The sequence below is a fragment of the Phoenix dactylifera genome, chromosome 13 (genome assembly GCF_009389715.1).
Source record: "Phoenix dactylifera cultivar Barhee BC4 chromosome 13, palm_55x_up_171113_PBpolish2nd_filt_p, whole genome shotgun sequence".
Taxonomy (NCBI): domain Eukaryota; kingdom Viridiplantae; phylum Streptophyta; class Magnoliopsida; order Arecales; family Arecaceae; genus Phoenix; species Phoenix dactylifera.
Window position 1 is genome coordinate 7,942,644 of NC_052404.1, and position 18,867 is coordinate 7,961,510.

Sequence of the window (18,867 nt, forward strand, 5' to 3'; positions counted from 1 at the left end):
CAAATAGATAATGTGCAATAAGGAGTTAGAGGTTGGGAAAGATTAGTTGCTATCATACACCTCTATGCATGCCCTAACATAAACCGTACATTCATACACATCTACAGCATATGGATGCGTGTACATATGCAAGTCCAGCCTTCTTATTTATCTCGGTACCATAGCATATTAAAGACAATTATGGGTGACAAGGCAAGCCAAGTGGTTTTTAGGCCTACAGCTCTGAAGTATGATTGATATCTTTTTTTTCTTTTCTTAAAACCCACGACAAAATTTGGCATCGGAGTGTCGGCTGCTTTCCAATGGATAGCCTCTAAGTTCCCTATCTCCTTTTCTTTCCTGACATTTGAATAAGTACCAAACTTACAGAGGAGACAAAAGGGAATTGCATGCTCATTCCATTCCTTGCTTTCAAGCAGTCCAATGGAAGCATCATTTGGGGCATAGTTTTGTGTTTGCCAAAAAAGATGTATCCAATTCTGCTTCTGGATGCATCCAGTCAAAACAGAATTTTCAAAACTTCTCCTTTCATCAACTAATACCTATATTCCTCAATCAACTCCATCTCATTGTCCTGAACTCCAAAGCTGCACCAATTGCAATAAGTTGTATCATTCAGGCTATCTATTAGGATCTAAAAGCATCACAAACCAACAACAAACATGTCCTTTCAAGTTTCAAAATATAAAAACGTTTCCACGTGCCATGGACCCCAGAACTTAGTTCTAACATACAGCTAGGAATCTGGGAGCTTTGCAAGGTCTGAAGACATTAGATGACCGGCCTTTAGGTCAGAAAATTCTCCCAAGGAGCATAGGGTTCCTTCTTTTCCTAAAAGCGACAAATGTAACAGAAAGAATTAATTTTTATGGATTTATTCTTCTACACAAGTGATAATTGAAAGCTGCTCCAAAAAAGTTGCTAGTGCAGAATAAGAATGGAAGCGTTGGCTGCAGAATTGACAACAAAAGTTGAAGAGGGCCCACAGATACCTAAAGCAAGAAGGACAAGATCTCTTTTCGAGTTGCTGTGAGGATTGGATCGGGTTGAGTGTTTTGTTCCAATGATTCCAAATTCTCCCAAAATCGCCTTATAAGGAGAGCCTTGGAGCAGCCCTTGCCATCATGAAGAGATGGAGAAGTTGAAGTTAATTTTCTGAACAACACAGGCGCTCAGCATGCAAGGTACATATGTGTTAGCTTTCTAGAAATAGCCAGCCGAAACAAATAAGTTTGTTTGAGATCTGCAGTTCTCGAATGGCTTGTAGGGCCTAAAAGGGAAAAGGCAAGAGAGGTAAGAAATGAAAACTAAAGCAAGTTTGTTTGTTATTTGATCAGAGATGGTCTGTCTCTCTTCTTAATGATCTCAACCTGATATCATTTCATAAGCAGATGTATCATCATCAGCATCATCAAGGTCCTAGCAACCTCCTTGCTTCTAGGGTAAGCTTTCCTCCAGAGAGGCATTTGTTTTTGCAAGGTGGAAGTGTTCCTGGGGAGTCAGGACTAGTTCTATCAACTGATGCGAAGCCTAGATTGAAATGGACTCCTGAGCTCCATGAACGTTTTATAGAGGCAGTCAATCAACTCGGCGGACCAGATAGTGAGTATTTGAAGAACGAGAGACAGAGGAAATAATGTAAACATAGTTTACAGTAAAAGCAAACAGACCCTGTCCTGTTAGCTAATTTGCGATCATCATGTCTTGCAGAGGCTACTCCAAAAACAGTCATGAGGCTCATGGGGATTCCAGGACTAACTTTATATCACCTAAAAAGCCATCTGCAGGTACTCGTAGACTTTTTGATTCTTGTTAATTGTTCACACAGTTATTTTTTGTTTGACGTTTGTACTGGATCTGTTGATTCTTGTTTGATGTTCATACTCCATGAACTAAATAGATCTTTTGGATTTACAGAAATACAGGCTGAGTAAAAGTCTGCAAGCTCAACCTAATACTGGGACTACCAAGAATGGTAGAAGATCTGTCCCCTAGAATTTACCTTGGATTTCCAAAGAAGAAACAAGTTGATTACACATTTCTTGTATGACAGTTATAGGTTGCCCGCTTGCAGCAGATAGGACAGCTGAAGGTAATGGATCACTAATGAGCAATACTACCGTTGCATCCCAGACAAACAAGTAAGAGACAGAGAAAATACTCTAGAATGTTTTCCATGAATGTTTAAGGCCTTCAAATAATAGTTTGTCTTAATTTCAGAACCATGCAGATAAGTGAAGCACTTCAGATGCAAATTGAAGTTCAGAGAAGACTGCACGAACAACTTGAGGTAAGGGCAAGATATCATAGTTCTACTACAAATTGATAAAAGGCAAGAAAGTCCATAATATCTTCTTTGGAATAATATATTCTAGTTTTTTTTAAAAAAAAAATCAACATATAATCTCCTGAAACATCAAACTAGAATTAGCTAACAAGGAATTCACTATTCAGAGAGACACCCAATATTATCTATTGCAAACAGAGCAAAATCAGATCTTCATTTTCATAAAAAAAGGCATGCCTGTTTTTTTAAAAACAATTAGAGAATTCAAAGTTTCACATGAACTATTTTTCCTGATGTAACATAGAGCTGGCTTTGTTATGAAGAAGTATATACACAAGGAAATTTAGAGAGAAAGGGTTAAAGATAATAGAGACCAACAAAGAGAATTTTTGTTTCACTTTCATATCACCATATTCCATGTAAACTATTTTGTGCTCTTTAAAACCTACTTACCAAATCACTAAAAACACATTACAATCAAACAAGTTTAGGATGGTCAATTCAAAATCCATTTGCAGGGTTCAGGAACAATAAGGGAACCCTGCCATCTACCACTACTGATACTTTTTTGCCATTTGAATAAAGAAATATGATAATTGTTGGTGCAAGCTTCTTTGTTAGCTCTCCTCTTATTCCTGACTCTATATCTTTACTGAAATTTATTTTGGATCACATAGGTGCAAAGACACTTGCAGCTTCGGATAGAGGCACAGGGGAAGTATTTACAGTCAGTGCTAGAAAAGGCCCAGGAGACTCTTGGGAAGCAGAATTTGGGTTCGGCAGGGCTGGAAGCTGCCAAAGTGCAGCTCTCTGAACTGGTCTCCAAGGTCTCAAATGAATGTCTTAACACTACATTTCCAGGTTTGGAAGAAATTTCTGGCTTTCATACCCTGCAAGCACATGCAGCCCAATTTGCTGATTGTTCGGTCAATAGTTATTTAACCTCGTGCGAAGGATCCCAAAAGGAACAAGAAAAATATAACGTCAGTATGGGTACCTATCTTGGCAATTCCCACCCATGCCTGCAACAATTCAGAGCAGATACTGGGCTTGAACAGGCTCAACTTGCATGGCATGGAGATTTGAATGAGCAGAAGACATTCTCTCCATCCGTTTTACAAGATTCAGAAGTGACTTTTTTCCCGGTCCAGAGGGACTCTAGAACCTTAACAATGAACATCAAGGCTGAAAGAGAGAAAGTAGACAGCAGCACTGTTTCTGATGCACGACGAAAAGAAAAAGATAGCAAGGATGCTTTCCTTGAACGAAACAGCAAGAGACCTGCAGCCCTACAAGAAAGGGGAAAGGAGTCAAATGGGTTTGGCCTCCAAAGTGTAACAACTCAACTGGATCTAAATGCCCATGAAGAGAATGATGGTCCTCCAAATTGCAAACAGTTTGATCTAAATGGCTTCAGTTGGAGCTGAGATATGGCAAGAAAGCAGCTCATGGCACAGAGAGAGATGAACCCAAGGGATAATGAGAGGTTCATATTTATAAACTCTAACATATGCCACATATATCCCAACCGCAAGCTCCATCATATCAGCCATTGCAGTCAGCAAAAAATAAGTGATGGATATTGGGATGCAGTTGAGTCACAAAATCTATTTGCCAGGCAGCAACTTGAGGGTGCATTATAAACAAGTATGAAAGAGATTGTCCTAGAGAATCAGTATGTTATCCAAGGTTTGTCAATGTCATCATTGGAATGTATTAATAAGCATTTTGGCTGAAACTGACATATTGTAGGTTATGAGAAAATAAACAGTGAATTCATATTCAAAAAACCATTCCAAAATTATTGCCATGAAAAAAAAAATTAGTGATCTTCGCACTATATAGCATGCAAGAAAATTTGAAGATAGCATAACAGACCAAGTTTTCTGTAGTGCAGTCGTCAAAGAGTGTCAATCACTAGTTTAGTAGAACCAGCGACAATTTTCATAGTCGTCAAAGACCAAGTTTTCAAATCAGATAATAAATTTTGTACAGCTGCACCTCAAAAACAGTCCTAACACTAGTTTGAGAATTTATATTCACACTGTCAGTTTCACAACGGCTGCTGCACCACAAACAAGGTACCTATCCATTAAATAGCAGTGAAAAATATTTAATCTGAAGATAGAGAACAGTAAAATCAGATGAGCATGGCAGAATTTGCAGGCAGTCAGGAGGTAGAAATTTATACTATTCTGCATGCCAATATTGTATTGAGTCTATGAATTATTTTTTCACTATATTTTGTAAGCAATAATAGGACATAAATGCACTCAAGGGGTGCACACAAGTTTCTTTTTTGTTGAAAGGACCAAGCATGGCACCTCTTGATCAAAGTTTGCAAGAAAACTTCGTCGTTTGTGCACACACAAGAAACAACATAGAGGACTACAATCATGATTCGTGACCTGACAGTATCAACTAACAAATCTTTGGGTAGCTCGCGAACCTGAAAGTTAAAACCTTGTTAAACAAGACCAGGTTATCATCCACCAGGTACTTTCCACCAGACCTTGGCTCATGCTTCTAAATTCAAATGATGTGTTAAATTCATTTTGCCAGCATGGATCCAGAGAAAAAGTTCGCCTACGTGGTTGGAGTCACCTAATCAATAACATGACTCAAAATATTAGCTTATATGTAATAAGGTTCAACAAATCATCGGGTAAATCCAACGAGTTTTACAATTGTAGCTAGGTAAAAATCATCACAAGCAAATTAAGTCAGGTTAAACGCTTTGGCCTTTTTGAGCAACAATAAAATTAAAAAGATTAGAACACTCATTGAAAGATTAGAACACCAGTGCAATCCTTGTCCTGCAAAAAAGATTAGAACACTGCTTTGCGTAGATCTAAGCAGTTAATAAGGATTAACCATCATGCCCCATTCAAATGACACTGAAATTCGAAGGAACATGCCACCACAAATATGTAATCCATTTTCAAAAACTCTGACTTGATAATTAGGTAGAAGGTTCTAATCATCTCTCATCAGGTACAACTCTCATTTAAATCATAACAAAAGAGGGCCAGATTCGAGCTCATATATTTGATATACTTCCATCATCTTGCGGGGAGAAACCAACAGGACAAAGGCAAGGCCATGTCCCAATAGTGTAGCATAAACAAGGATGGGCACCCTCAGACACGTTCTAAACAGTAAGAGAGCAGATCAGCCATTTCTAATCCTCTTCTTCATCAAACTTGATTTTCTTCGGTGCAGATTGAATGCGACCCACCTGTGATATACAAAAATAAAAAGGAAAAGCAAGTCATAAGCAGAAAATGTTGAACCTCTACCTTGTATAACCAAGATATGGCATCCAATTTTGAAAACATCATGTTTGCCTAAACTGTAGGTTGGCCTCCATAAAATGCTACCCTCCAGTTACATCTTGCTAGTCTTACTTGACCCGAAGTTTTATTACAATGATTGTCCAAACTAGCAAGTTGGATGTATTTAAACAGGAAAGAGAATGCAACCGTGTTAAATTAAACTTGGTCTATTTGGCAAACTAGGCTTCCTAGTCCGCCAATTATTGTGTAAGCTTATTCCTTTAGAGGACATAGGTACCAAGTATGCTTCAAGATTCAGCTTCTGAAATCCAAAGTAAGATGTCAAGATAAAACTCATTATGACTAAAGTCACTTGCCCATTTATGTTCGCTGATTCAAATGCTCATAGAGGGGTTACCAGTTAAATGATAGGTAATAGTATGTCATTTATGCCAAAACTTTCCTCGTTAAACTTTCCATGGTAAGACTAACTGCAACAACCGCACAATCTGGCAGACAAACAGCATACGCTTGCTGCTTGCCTACATCTATAGTAATGTTTTAATTTTGCTCGAAAACTAAATATAAACACAAATAAATTCATCGACTTCAGAACTCAAAAAGAAATAATAAAAATATGAAATCTTTTACTTACAAAATCTGGGCATTCATAATCAATACCAGCAGCCTTTATCCGCTTGCGCCGCTTCTCGTCTCTTTTTAAAATTCCTTGCACCATCCGCTGGTGTTCTTCTACAGTTCTTTCCTGAACAGCAGACAGGACTGGTAATACAACCACGACACAGCCGAGCAATTAGTTTCATAATCTAAAAGAATTAGTATTACCTTGTTATGCTGTTTCCGTGCAATTGCTTTCCAATCCAATGGTTTGAATATTCGGTTTACTCCCTTCCACCTACAATCGAAATTTGGAAGAAAAAGAAAAGTATAACTAACATTGAAACCTTCATAACATAGAAAAGGCTGGCATGCCAAAAATTTGTAGGAAAAAATTGTGAGAATTTACAAAAGCAAGTGATATGACCAAAGAATTTTATTTTCAGATGATAAGGTTATGTCTTATTTCAATTTTAGCACCACCAGCTAAACAAGGCAATAATCACATGTACTATCAGTTCATACAATACATAAAATATCGTATGTTCAAATTTATTACCACATTCACCTGTATCATAAGTATAGTGTTGTATGGGCACTATCACAAGTACAGTATTATACAGCGCCCATATGAGCGCTATGCTATCATATTATACAGGTACATTTTCAAAGGATCTTTGAGTTTTTTGAAGCATAATCAGAACACATAAAAAAGATTTTTTTAAAAAAACAAGCTAAGCATGAACACAAAATCTTTTAACAAGAACTGTTTCAAAATAGGCAAAGGAGATAAGATTTATGATACTTTGAGGTGCGCTGCATGGTAAGTTTCATTCAGAAAATCATTGCAACAGAATTGATTCCACACATCCTTAGGTAAATCTCAGAGATTCACATCAATATTCCTCATGTTACCAGAAAAAATTCTAAGACTTGGTCTTTCGGACAAATCTTCAATTATTATATAAAGAGTGTTTCACATCTTATCTTTCAAACCTTGCAGATTTTCTTCTCTTGTTCTTTTCAATTGGCATCAATTAATGATCAGACTGCATTAACATACTACAAAGATCCAAATAATTCAATTTTAAGGTCATTTAGAACAAACCAATAGCATCACATCTGGCCCTAAATGACAGTTCTCATAGATCAATTTCACATAATAGCTTACAGTTTTGGATGAACACGATCTGGTGGAATAAGACTGAGTTGGAGGTTGTGCTCAAATAGTAGGTAATTGTTTATCTCATCAGCCACAACCTTGGCTACCTGCAAATTACAGCATGTATCTTGTGATATATGAATACTATAATGATATCTTTTATTGAAGACAGCATAATGATCCACTAGAGAAAAACTCTTACCTCAGGGTTTTCAAATTCAAGAAATCCATAGTGTTTTGATTTCCCTGTCTAGAGAATAGGAAAAGAAATTGAAATGAAATAGAGAAATATTAGTACCAGTTATATATAAAGTAAGATAACTATAGGTAAGAAAATGGCTTAAGAGGCGGAAGTCCTAATTTGGATGTTCTGACATTGGAAACCTCGGGTTGCTCTTTTCTGCATGGACTCAAGTACATGTGTCTGGTGCAGTCATGCAAATAAGAATTGGAGCTTTCCAATATCTACTAATATCTTTCTACAGACCAATACCCAAGTGCCATATCCATGTCAAAAAATGTCGTGAGAGGCAGAAGTCATAATTTGGACATTTTGACATTGGAAACCTTGGCTTGGTCTTTCTACATGGACGCAAGTGCATGCCAGGAACAGGAATGAAAAAATCAGACCTTCTCGATACCTAAGAATATCTTTCTACAAACCAGTACACAAGTGCCATATCCATGTATAAGTGCAAGGAATAGGTACTTAAGGCTAAACCAAAGGGTCTAGACACTAGATAGGACTTCTTGACCATAAATCACTATGCATGTTACGGAAAATAATGAACATACCTCAGATGGAAATGTAAAGAGAGATAGTTTTCACTATGATGCTTAATTTTACTCCAAAGAAAAAAAATGAAATAATGTATAAGAACTCGGCCCAGATTATAAGCTTTAACTTTTTTTTATTTAGCACAGATTCACAAAACAATGGTCAGTCAGTAAGAATCATGAGAAACAATTGTATCATAAGCATGAAAAAGGAGCAAAAGAAAAAAGCTGGACAATCTGGAAAAGATGAAAACCAGTACAAGCCTTACATGATAGTGCACAAATGGAGAACAAAAGGCATCACATTATGCATAGGATCAATTAAAAGCCTTAAGCCATGTTAAAAGTAGTATATCTATTTTCCTGAGAAGCCCGTAAATAGAAGGGATTCTAGTAAGATATATTCTCCATTATTTTAGTATGCATTTACATAATTAAGAAGATTAAAAGTCTGCTTAATCACTTCAGCAACATGTGGTTATTCAAGCAAGCCACAAAAGCATTTCAATAGCCATTTAAAGTAACAATGACATATGCCGAAGAATGAACACGATCATCAACCATATATATCCAAAGAAAGCATGCTTATGCGGCAAGGCCTTCTTAAGAATTCCTAACATCATCTAATATTTGTCTGATAAAATGACAGTGAAACATCGGTACCTTCCTGTTGCGTGCAATCCTTAGCCTCTTGATTTTCCCAAATTGCTGGAAGAATCCTGTAATGGTTGCAATTGTCAATATCCCATCCAAAAAGATCTCTGTTTTCCCGTTCGTTTCCCTACAACACAAAATATAGTACCTTGCATTTGCTCCTCGTAGAATCCATGAGGTATGTGGCCAAGATACAATACCGTCGCAGTTTCGTTCACGGGTTCTTCCGGCTCAGAAATTCTCCTCCCTGGACCCGCTTCTAAAGGCTGTAAATAATAAGGGCATCATAAATAACAGAACAGCTCCTAAAAGAACATCACACAAGAAATTGAAGCATACCAAGAAGTCAGAAGATTCATTGGTGCGCCGAAAGATGGATAGCTGAGAGGAATTTTTATTCAGCTTCTTTTTCAAAACCTTCTTCGCTTTTGCACCCATCCCACTTCAAAAGATTCACCAAAGTCTGATTAACGATTCAAAAAAAAACGATTATTTTCAGTTAACATACTGCCATAAACACGAGAAGAAATTGGGAGAAATCAAAGAAAGTGAAGCAGATGTAAATTAATGAATCGAGAAATATAACAAGATAGAACAATAACAAGAAATACATCAAGAAATCCGAAAATAACAAGAAAATTATTACAAAACGGGGACGTCCAATTGCTAATAAAGACAAGAAATTTCGTGAATCGCCTACGCAAAGAGAAGACGAAGGGTAAACAGGATGTGTTACTGGAAGATACGTACCGTCGTCTGAATTCGATTGCAGCGAGAGCGCGATTGGGTGGGAGAAGGGAGGTTCAGGGTTTAAAGCTAGGGCAGAGGGTTGTCGCTCGTATCCTCGTAGCGGCGGAAGAGAGGTCCCCGAGGTCCGACTTCTAAACGCTCTCGAGGGTTATCGATTTTTAGGATACGCCTGGACCCGAAACAAGCCCGGATTCTAAAGTTACGGCCTGAGCCCAGCCCGTCTCGAATCAAGCCCAAGATTCCCAGGCGGGCACCTTCGTATCTGAAAACCCAGCCCTAGAATTCTAAACTTGTTAAGTCCGGCAGGTATATATAATGTAATTTTTAATATACGTAGTTAAGTGATGGATTTGTGAGATTAAAAAAACAAGCCATTAGATGTAATATCTTTTAGAGAAATTTTATATTTATACAATTATTTTATTTGTTTTGTTATGTCATGTGGCATATAGACTAAAAGTTATACAAAATAGTCTATCCATAGGAAGCTCAAAATAGAGGGGCTTGGGTGAGGTAAAATAGTTCAGGGGGTTGGATGTTAGTCAGTAGTTACGCCGCTGATCGGGTCTGAATCAAGCTTTCTCGACCTATTGGTGGGTCGATTCGAGTTCGGATTTGGGTCACACCTTATAGATTTTGATTTGAGATTTCAGCTGATAGGCAGATAGCCACCCTTAATCATACAATAGTTCTGCTGCTGCTCGAAAGAAAACAGATTTGATTGAATTCATCTGTGTTATTTCGGTACAAAGATTCCATCTCCTTCTGCACAAATTGACAGGTGGAGTTCAGCGGTCATTTCTAAAGCATGCAAATGGGATATAAGCTGTTAGCTCAACTAAAGTGGTTTATGTATCTTAGAATACCAATCGATAAAGGTCTGATGTCCACTTAGAAAAGTTGTATCCTATCTGAGTGGTGCAACTATTGCCCGGTTCGGGTCGTATCTTTTGGGCGAGAAAATAATTGACCTTCTTTCGCAATGTCACCCATGGAATTGCACTCCACAAAAATCTCAAAGTACTCTAAACCTTCCATTCATCCATCACCTGCACAGATTTTGAAAGAGACAACCATGTTTCCTATTGCCGTTCCATTAATTTATTGGGGCCCCAAGATTTGCCAACTTTTCTCAAAGCGAACTCTAATCATGGATTGTGTCGAGGTATTTTCTCTCGTATTTTATACAAGAGTGAGATACACAACAACCCTGGTTTATGAGTAAGTTTTATATTGGATTGCATAGAGATTCAAGGGGGCAGGGACTTGATGGTGGTGAGTAACTTTGGTGTTTTAGCACAGAGTTGGTTTATTGTTTGGATGAAATCTTGTGGATATCGCTACAGGTTTTCCGCTTGATTTATTCAAGAGGATCATAAAAAGAAGCTAAGTATTTTGCTTAAGCGGAAGGGGAAGGTTATGGAGGTCCGGGGCCCTGGTTTTAGGGTCATTTTGCAGGGGAATTGTTGTGTGTAGAGCAGTAGTGTTTTTTTCTACTCTTGTTCTCATTTGTTATTTTGATGCGTTGTGGGATTGATTTTTTACTGTTCCCTAAAGAAAGATGTATGTTGGATTATAGAGAGCGAACTGAAGAATCGAAAAGTGGAATCCCCATGGTTTTTATTTTTTTTTTAGGCTAAAAGGAACGGTTTATTCCTTAGAAAATGCTGAAATTGAATCAATGTACTCTTGTATTAAGATGACTTCACCTAACCTAATTCAAAATTCTTAGATGATCCATCCCTGCCTAGATTGAGCTGGTTTGGATCAGGTGGCCACGTCGGAGTCGTAAGCTAGTCTCCTCTTTAATCTTTTACAATCAAAGCTCAAACTCAGCAATAGTCTTTGTTATGCAAAATTTTTGAGAGAACTTCTGTAATGTAAATTAATTGCCAAACGGTCTAGTTTGTCCTGCACTCTTTTCAGATAGACATAAAAGAACTCCCAAGATTCTCAAGTGAATAACTTAAATCTAATGTGATAGCTTCTCTTTGTAATTGGTCTTGCAGGTTTCATAGAAGGTTCATACCCTGCCCAGAGCACTGAACCACAAAATGTCCTTGCATGGTTAACAGCAGGCCGTGAGAAGTACCTGACCCTTGAAAGACTATCTTGGATCCACAGAGCCAGCCCCAAGTAAATGGCCGAGGTATGCATGACATCACTCAGATCCACAGTAATCTCTCCAAACATCATTGGCAATAGTTAAAAGTAATGGAGGTTCCCTCTTCCACGCCTAAAGTCCTGCGTCCTCAAGTTATTTCTAGGTAATACTTCTACTCTAGAGGAAGATGGAGAAACCTGCGGCAATCATCATCAAACCAATCCCGAGTTGGATACCTTTGGGTCCATCACTTAACAGGAGCATGAGCACTGCTTAAAAATGCTTTCGCATCGTAAGCACATCGCTGTTATAAAAACTTTCGTAGATTTTTCTCTAAGAATTAAAGGCTCTTGCGGAAGTTTAAGCATGGTGGGAAATATGATCAGTACTAATGGCTTTGAGATCATACACAATCATACAGGCATACGCTCATGCACGCGGCACAGAGATATATGCAGAGAGAGAGAGAGAGAGAGAGAGAGAGAGAGAGTCGATGGATGCTTGTCTACTCTAATCCAAGTTAATATATTATTGCAGAAACTAGTCTCATATGCTCCATAACACCATGAAATCTAAAATTACTTTAAACTATGATCACTACACTTTGCCATAGTCTTCAAGCTATGATTACAAGTACATGTAGCCCAGTTTCGCAGAAGGATCGTCTGTCGAAGTACTAGGATTTAGGGCCTTCCGGGAGTCCGAGGATCATGGCGGTTGTTTGCTCCAGATCCTGGGTAGTCATTGAACTCTAAGTCGATCCTTCCATTCACAAGTACTCCCTTCTCCTCAAGTGTTTCTCTGGTGATCACCTGTTCCAACAAGTATGCAAGTGAGAAGTGGAAGAAGGAACTTATGCAGTTAACTAGCCTTATATATATATATATATATTAATAAAAAATCATGGCCTAGCTAATAGGATGAGCTTGATGGAAGCCTAATATTTTCAGAAAGTCTTGTTTGAGGCTAAACTTTGCCTAATAGTCAACAAGTTACGACGACACCCGTGACATGCAGCAGGATTCCAATCTTCATCTCTTCAGATGAAGGGGACTGTCCTTACCTACTCTTAACAGAGAAATTAGAGCTAAGAAATGGCATAAGAACTCATACAAATCCCTGAGATATTGTTAGATAGAGCCAAGAACACTGCCATCCTCAAAACATGAGGAACAGAAGCCCTTATTCAACCACATCGCCCTCTGTGAGTATCTGACTCTGTGTGTGTGTGTGTGTGTGTGAGAGAGAGAGAGAGAGAGAACCTGGTCTGCAACCTTTACTGCTGTTGCTCCTTGGTTCCTTAATTCAAGGCTTCCTGCGAAGCAAACCATAGCAGATAACATCAGTGCGGTCCTCAGATAAAATAACAATAAATCATAGCAGAAGGTAATAGAACCCAATTGATTTTTTTTTTTCCTTCTCAAGAAGAAAATAGGGCATAGAATCTACGAAGAAGAACAGTACTAGATAGAGGCACTGCATCCAGAGGAAGAAGGCATAGCAAGAGGAACAACAGCGTCAAGAAGTGAATCAAAAGCTTTTTCTGATCCATTTGTTGGAAGAAACTTCCTTCCTCCTGACCCAGACAAATTATTTTAAGAAGAACCTTCGCTGGCCTGTTGTGTCAAGCGTGGTTGCTGGTGGTGTTGGGGTTTATATAGTGCAGAAAGACCAAGGCCACATCTTGTGGTCAACTTCCCCTTTAATTTACTTGGTGGGGTGTTCACAACTTTCTAATTTCCATAAAACCTTTTCTTCATGCCTTTTCTCCTCCTCCTACTGCCTCTCCTCTTCCTCTGTCTGAAGGCAGATGGCAAACCCCCTTCAAGTCTTGCATAGGCTTCATGACCTAACTTGTCAATGATTAAAGTCACTCTCTAGAACAGTATATAAGTGACACTGAATTTTTCCTTTCACTAGTACTGTACCCACTACCCACTCAAGAGATGCACCAATATGCATGCTACCGATATTGAATGTTGAACTTGCATCCATATGATGCACTAACAGAAAATTTAGAGAAAAAGTTAACAGAAGTATCTGGTATTTTAGTAGCACTTTATAGGGTCGTCTGTAGAGGGTAGTGGATCTTGGTGCAACGGTAAAGTTGCTCCATTATGATATGGGAGTCATAGGTTTGAAACACATAAATAATTTTCCCACATTCCTGATTAAGGCTGTGTATGTTTGACCCTCTCTGAACCAATAGTGGCAAGAGCCTCATACACTAGGTCATTCTTTTTTTAATATGATCTTTTGTTCTAATTTCTACCTTTAGGATCCAATTTATATGAATCCGACGATTAAAAAGTTTAAGTTCATAAGCCCTATAGTTTCCAAGTTTATCCTACATTATTCTAACAAAATGCGTGGGGATAACTGTTCCAGTCTTGGTTACTTGGAAGAGAGGTTGGTGTGGATATGGAATTGCTGGGAAGCTGCTATCAGAGTGAAATTTCAAAGATATGCTGAAGGAGATGCGCTGACCTAAGAAGAAGATTAGGTGTTATTTTTTCAACACAGTTTCTTTTTGTAGTTTTACTTTTTTTATATTAAAAAAAAAAAAAAAATCTTTTGGTAGTCTAAGTTTCCAAGAACCCATCCTTATGATCATTTTTAAGCTTCTTCCAGCAGAGTTAAACCTTGCTATAGAACAATGTTATTTTACTAATTGAGATGTCCCCTCAAGAACTTACAAATTCACTTCAGAGACCAGATTTTAAGTCACATAAATGATATTTGATAAAACAACACTCGAAGTGCCCATTCAGCCATTTACCTTGAATTTAGCAAACGCTCAAAGTACCAACATAAGCTTTCGATGCCAAGCTTCTGTTTGACTCAAAGTACCAACATAAGCCACAGTATGAAGCCTTTAAAGGATTAAACTGGCAAGCTTGGGTGCCCAGAAAACTAATCGATGACGAGACTTACATGAAGTGGCAAAAGCTTTCGATCCCAAGTCTGGCCTAACAACATCATCATTGAGATCCATCCATTTTCTGAACAGAAAATTTATGGAGTTTACAAGAAATATTTAGCGAAACAGCTTTTCTTTTGAAATATATATATACATATAGAATTTTACTGAAACAATGAATACTCTCGTCCAGAAATCCGGTCTAAGAGTCTCTCATCTCTTTATGGACACAAGGCTACAAAAACCAAAATCATGCAGGCCTTGTCATGTAAATTGTATTGGCTTCCTTCTTTCGCTTCTTTACACATTCTGATTTCATTCGCAACAAACTGAAAATAGGCAAATGAAGTACTCTTGCATAAGTATATGCATAATTGAATGCATGCATAGGTATATATGAGCTATCACTGCCACAGGCATGCATCAGCCATATGGTTAAATGGATGCTAAAGTGAAATGCATACAATACATACATCCTAAGCATGGATATCCTAAGATTTGCTATAGACAAACGAATAAAGTTGGTTGAAGTGCACCCTCTAAGTCTACTGACTCTCAAATGCCATTCCTGCACGAGTACATAAGCATGCGATGACTTGCATGCACGTTCGAACACACATGCATTTCAGCATACGACATCATGGAAGACATGGCATATGACGCAGAATTCAGCGTGCAAAGATCTTTTCATTGGCCATCATTATGAGGGTTGTTGGCCTTAAAGAGTGTCAAATGCTTGGGATGGATGCTGGTGGATGAACAGTTCATCCATATCATACGAAAAGGCGCAAGGGATGGGGTTATTGATGAAGTCTGGCCCGCCACGAGGGTTTGTGTGCTCCAGTGTCAAAAAAGCAAAGAGGAGCACCAGCGTGATAGCAACCCACCAAAGAGGGTGGCTGTTCGCATAGAAAGTCCAAGCCAAGAGACTCAACTTTCATCAACCTCCATATATATTACTTGTTGTGAGTTGGGGTTGGTCGTGACACCTGACTTTGGTTGTCTGGTGATTAAAAGTCCTTGCGCCGCCGTCCCCTATATCTTTTCATGCTATAGTGCATGACATGGTTCCCAACTATATATATATTAGAGACTAAACAGAGTTAATGTTTTGGAGTGGTTTGGGTGTTGGGGACCTTCTGAATGGTGCTAGATTTTGCAAGGATGGTACTATGAACTGTATCTGTCTGATGCTGCAGTCAGTGAAGGTAAAATTTTTAGAACATGACCAAGCTATAGATCTTGCAGAAGTATCATGAAACCCTCGCATGGATGCATGTGGAGAGATCTAATTTATAAGTGCCATGGTTTTGGATGTTGTTTTCCAATTTAATGGACTGCTATCATGGGACCATCGATGAATAGTTTATAGTCCATCTTTAGCCAATACAGAGCACTTAGGCCGGCCATTCCATCTCTCCTAGGGTCTTCTTTATCCGGTGGGGAATTGAGAAATGGAGAAGTATCAGTTGCTCCCACAACTCATCTGGGACTACCATCCTGTCTGCCTTTATCCCATTGACAAAGCAAATACGCATACAGAATCCCTCATTATGATCATGCCATCCTTTGACTAATCTAAGGCTGGTTTCTTAATCGAAGAACTACTTTTTTTTGGCGACAGCTTCTCTGATGCTGCGTTTGTGTCCCCATGCTTTTCACAGCATTCTGCCCATAATCTCTTCTTTTGTCATGATTTCTTACTCAGCCAGACACCTTCCTAGGCTATTGCTTGCAAGCACTATTTAAAAAATTCAAATAACACAGATTGTGGAAGGGTAATTTATTTCGAATGTGGTTCCATCCTTCCAAAAGATTGAGCTGAGGAACCTTTAAATTTTCAGACTTCCATAAACTTTGTCTTTTATTCTTTCCAAAACTTGGCAGCATTGAAACTAGTTGAATTTTCTGAAGTTCACCATCCCAGTCAGCCATGGAACACTAAGATTCCACTGAAGCAATTCCGAATTGATACCTTTGATGGAGTTCTAGAGCGCGCAGAAATCAACATCAGCAAAGATTTCCCATGGCAATGCTTCCATTTAAAAGGGGACCATTTAGATGATAGGAACATCCACTAGGAAAGCACAAGCATGTGGAACACTCAGAATTATTAGTAACTTTAAATTAAGCCAAGAGCAAACCAAGTGGGGAATCTTCTAGTTCTGAATTCCAATTGTGCCAATGATCTCTTCAACCTTGCATGTACGTCTGAGCATGACCAATGGCATAATTTAACAACTCCTAACTCTTTCCAATGGCTGAGGAAGAATAGAAACAACATGCCAACTTTATCATAAGCCCACACTAATTATCTTTGCACTGGATATCATTCTCCAATGCCTAGTTGATGCAGCATGTATCTTATCTTGTTAGTTGTTATGGGATCCCTCATGAAAAATTAGCTGTCTTCAAATTCCATGAGAATTTGTCGAGTGAAAACAATGTAAAACCGAACACTCACCACAAGAAAGAATCCAAACACCAATAGCAATTATACCGCAAAATTAGCCAACTTAGAAAATAAGGTGCAGATACAATTCTCTCTCAGAAGAAAGGAAAGGGAAAAGGATAAAAATTGTTGTGATCCAATTATTTAGGGAAATACCACCAGAGTTTACAAACTTATCCATCCAGCATGAAACTACAATATTGTTGCAGAAATAACTCGACATGCCGCATGTCTAAATCCAATCAAATTCCATCCCCTTTCAGCTCTTCAACAAGATTCCTACCAAATATGTTTAAGTTCTACACCAGAGGGTCCATTCCTATATACATTCTCAAGGAATCTCTAAGACAACCTTCTTCTTGAAGGAAAGTTTTCATATATATGTTATCTAAAATACTTTACATATGAATCCCTATCTTATGCAAAATTATATTTAAGTCTATTGTGTTAAACCTTTGTGCTTTTCACAATCTCTCAGCAACCGGCGTCCGGAGACTAGCTGGAATCTAATTTAGATCCTTTTACGTACATCCCCCTATATAGTATATATATTGCTTATAAGTTTGTAATGTCGGGGGTCCGAACTACTCCCGGCCCCTGGCCTGCTGTAACCAGTTAAAATACAGTCTGAAATTTTTTATCTAGCTCTCTATACAGTATAAATATTATATACCAGTATACTATGTTACAAATCTATACTTCTCTAAACAGTTGGAAATTTGAACTAGCACCGGAACTTGGGATACAGGGACTAGCTCAAATTTCATCTAGACACTAAATAACTTAATGTTATATAGTTTCTTATGTTAAATGTATATACTTCTCTATAATTTCAAAAATTTGAGATAGCCTTGGCATTTATAATACTACTGTTAGTTCAAATTTTGCTTTACCACTTTTATTGTTTTTCATACAATTTGCTATTCGATGTAAATGTTGCATATAAGGATCTCATTAAGACCCCTCTAGTTTCACTTATTTTGGTTATGATGAACCCTAATTAGCTCATGTCACAATTCATCGGCTCCTCCTATGCGTCCTTCCATGAATCTAGATATGCTTGTTTTTATCATTAATAGATAATCCGTATAGATTTAACTTTTGCTCATATTAAGGGAGAGAAACAAGGAAAATACTCTGGTCAAAACTAAATATATTTATCATGTTAAATAAAAGAAAAATCAGTACCACCCATGCTTTCGCTCACTTGAATCATACATGCTTGGTAGCAGTATGGAATACGCGAAAATTTGAGATAGAAGACTGTGAGCTTACTTTGTTGACATACATTTGTTTCTTTGTATTCTTGTTTTGATTGTTTCTTTTTCAACTCTCAAATTCTTTGGGAACTTTTTGAATTGTTTATCTTAAAATCATATTTAATTGCTTCCCCAAAAAATTTATACTTAAGGTAGCCTGTGCATTGTGAAGTAGGGAAATTAGATAGTTGGAGGTTCTTCCTCTTTAGGAAAGAACTTTTTTTTTCCTTCATGCTGTACTTGGGTGAGCCTGTTAGGGGTGCATTAAAGCCAAGATGAACACATGACTCAATTCTACAACTAGAAAATGGGATACATGCAACATATCTCTTATTGGCTGAATACGTATTACCTATCTTATTAGGCCAGATGTTTGAACCCATTAGCCAACTGGCCTTCTAATTAACATGGTTCTAACTTCTAAATAATGGACATAATACATTATAAACAACCTTCATAACAGTTTAGTGGCAACTCCAATTTTAACCTTAAAAGTTGGCTAAATAACAAAATAGTTGTTATACATGCATTAGCACCGTTATACCAGTTGCTTCACACAATAGTTGTAAGGCTGTTATAATAAACAAATTTATTTATTATTTTGCTATA

General features: G+C 37.9%; 2 protein-coding genes across 5 annotated transcripts; one reads left to right on the plus strand and one right to left on the minus strand.

Annotated features, from left to right (window-relative positions):
* The first annotated feature begins 1,034 nt into the window (after nt 1-1,034).
* Nucleotides 1,035-4,127, plus strand: LOC103709655 (myb-related protein 2). Of its 3 annotated transcripts, none has more exons than XM_008795109.4 (7): nt 1,035-1,293; nt 1,392-1,602; nt 1,711-1,787; nt 1,918-1,975; nt 2,054-2,141; nt 2,221-2,290; nt 2,965-4,127. In XM_008795109.4, exons 2-7 carry the CDS (start codon nt 1,392-1,394, stop codon nt 3,712-3,714), a joined length of 1,254 nt encoding a protein of 417 aa, XP_008793331.2. In that variant the 5' UTR covers nt 1,035-1,293; the 3' UTR covers nt 3,715-4,127. The 3 variants fall into 3 exon arrangements, with proteins under 3 accessions (XP_008793331.2, XP_008793332.2, XP_026661444.2); XM_008795110.4 differs by having other exon boundaries at nt 1,036-1,184; XM_026805643.2 differs by having other exon boundaries at nt 1,037-1,293; nt 1,392-1,442.
* Nucleotides 4,128-5,144: 1,017 nt separating this feature from the next.
* On the minus strand, nt 5,145-9,681 carry LOC103709656 (MKI67 FHA domain-interacting nucleolar phosphoprotein-like). 2 transcript variants are annotated; one of them, XM_008795113.4, is made up of 9 exons: nt 9,524-9,681; nt 9,113-9,236; nt 8,922-9,039; nt 8,783-8,838; nt 7,545-7,592; nt 7,352-7,449; nt 6,409-6,478; nt 6,218-6,328; nt 5,145-5,525 (listed from the first exon to the last, which is right to left on the minus strand). In XM_008795113.4, the coding sequence occupies exons 2-9, from the start codon at nt 9,209-9,211 to the stop codon at nt 5,469-5,471; spliced, it is 657 nt and encodes a 218-aa protein (XP_008793335.1). In that variant the 5' UTR covers nt 9,212-9,236; nt 9,524-9,681; the 3' UTR covers nt 5,145-5,468. The 2 variants fall into 2 exon arrangements, with proteins under 2 accessions (XP_008793335.1, XP_008793336.1); XM_008795114.4 differs by having other exon boundaries at nt 9,113-9,215; nt 9,524-9,664.
* Nucleotides 9,682-18,867: the final 9,186 nt, after the last annotated feature.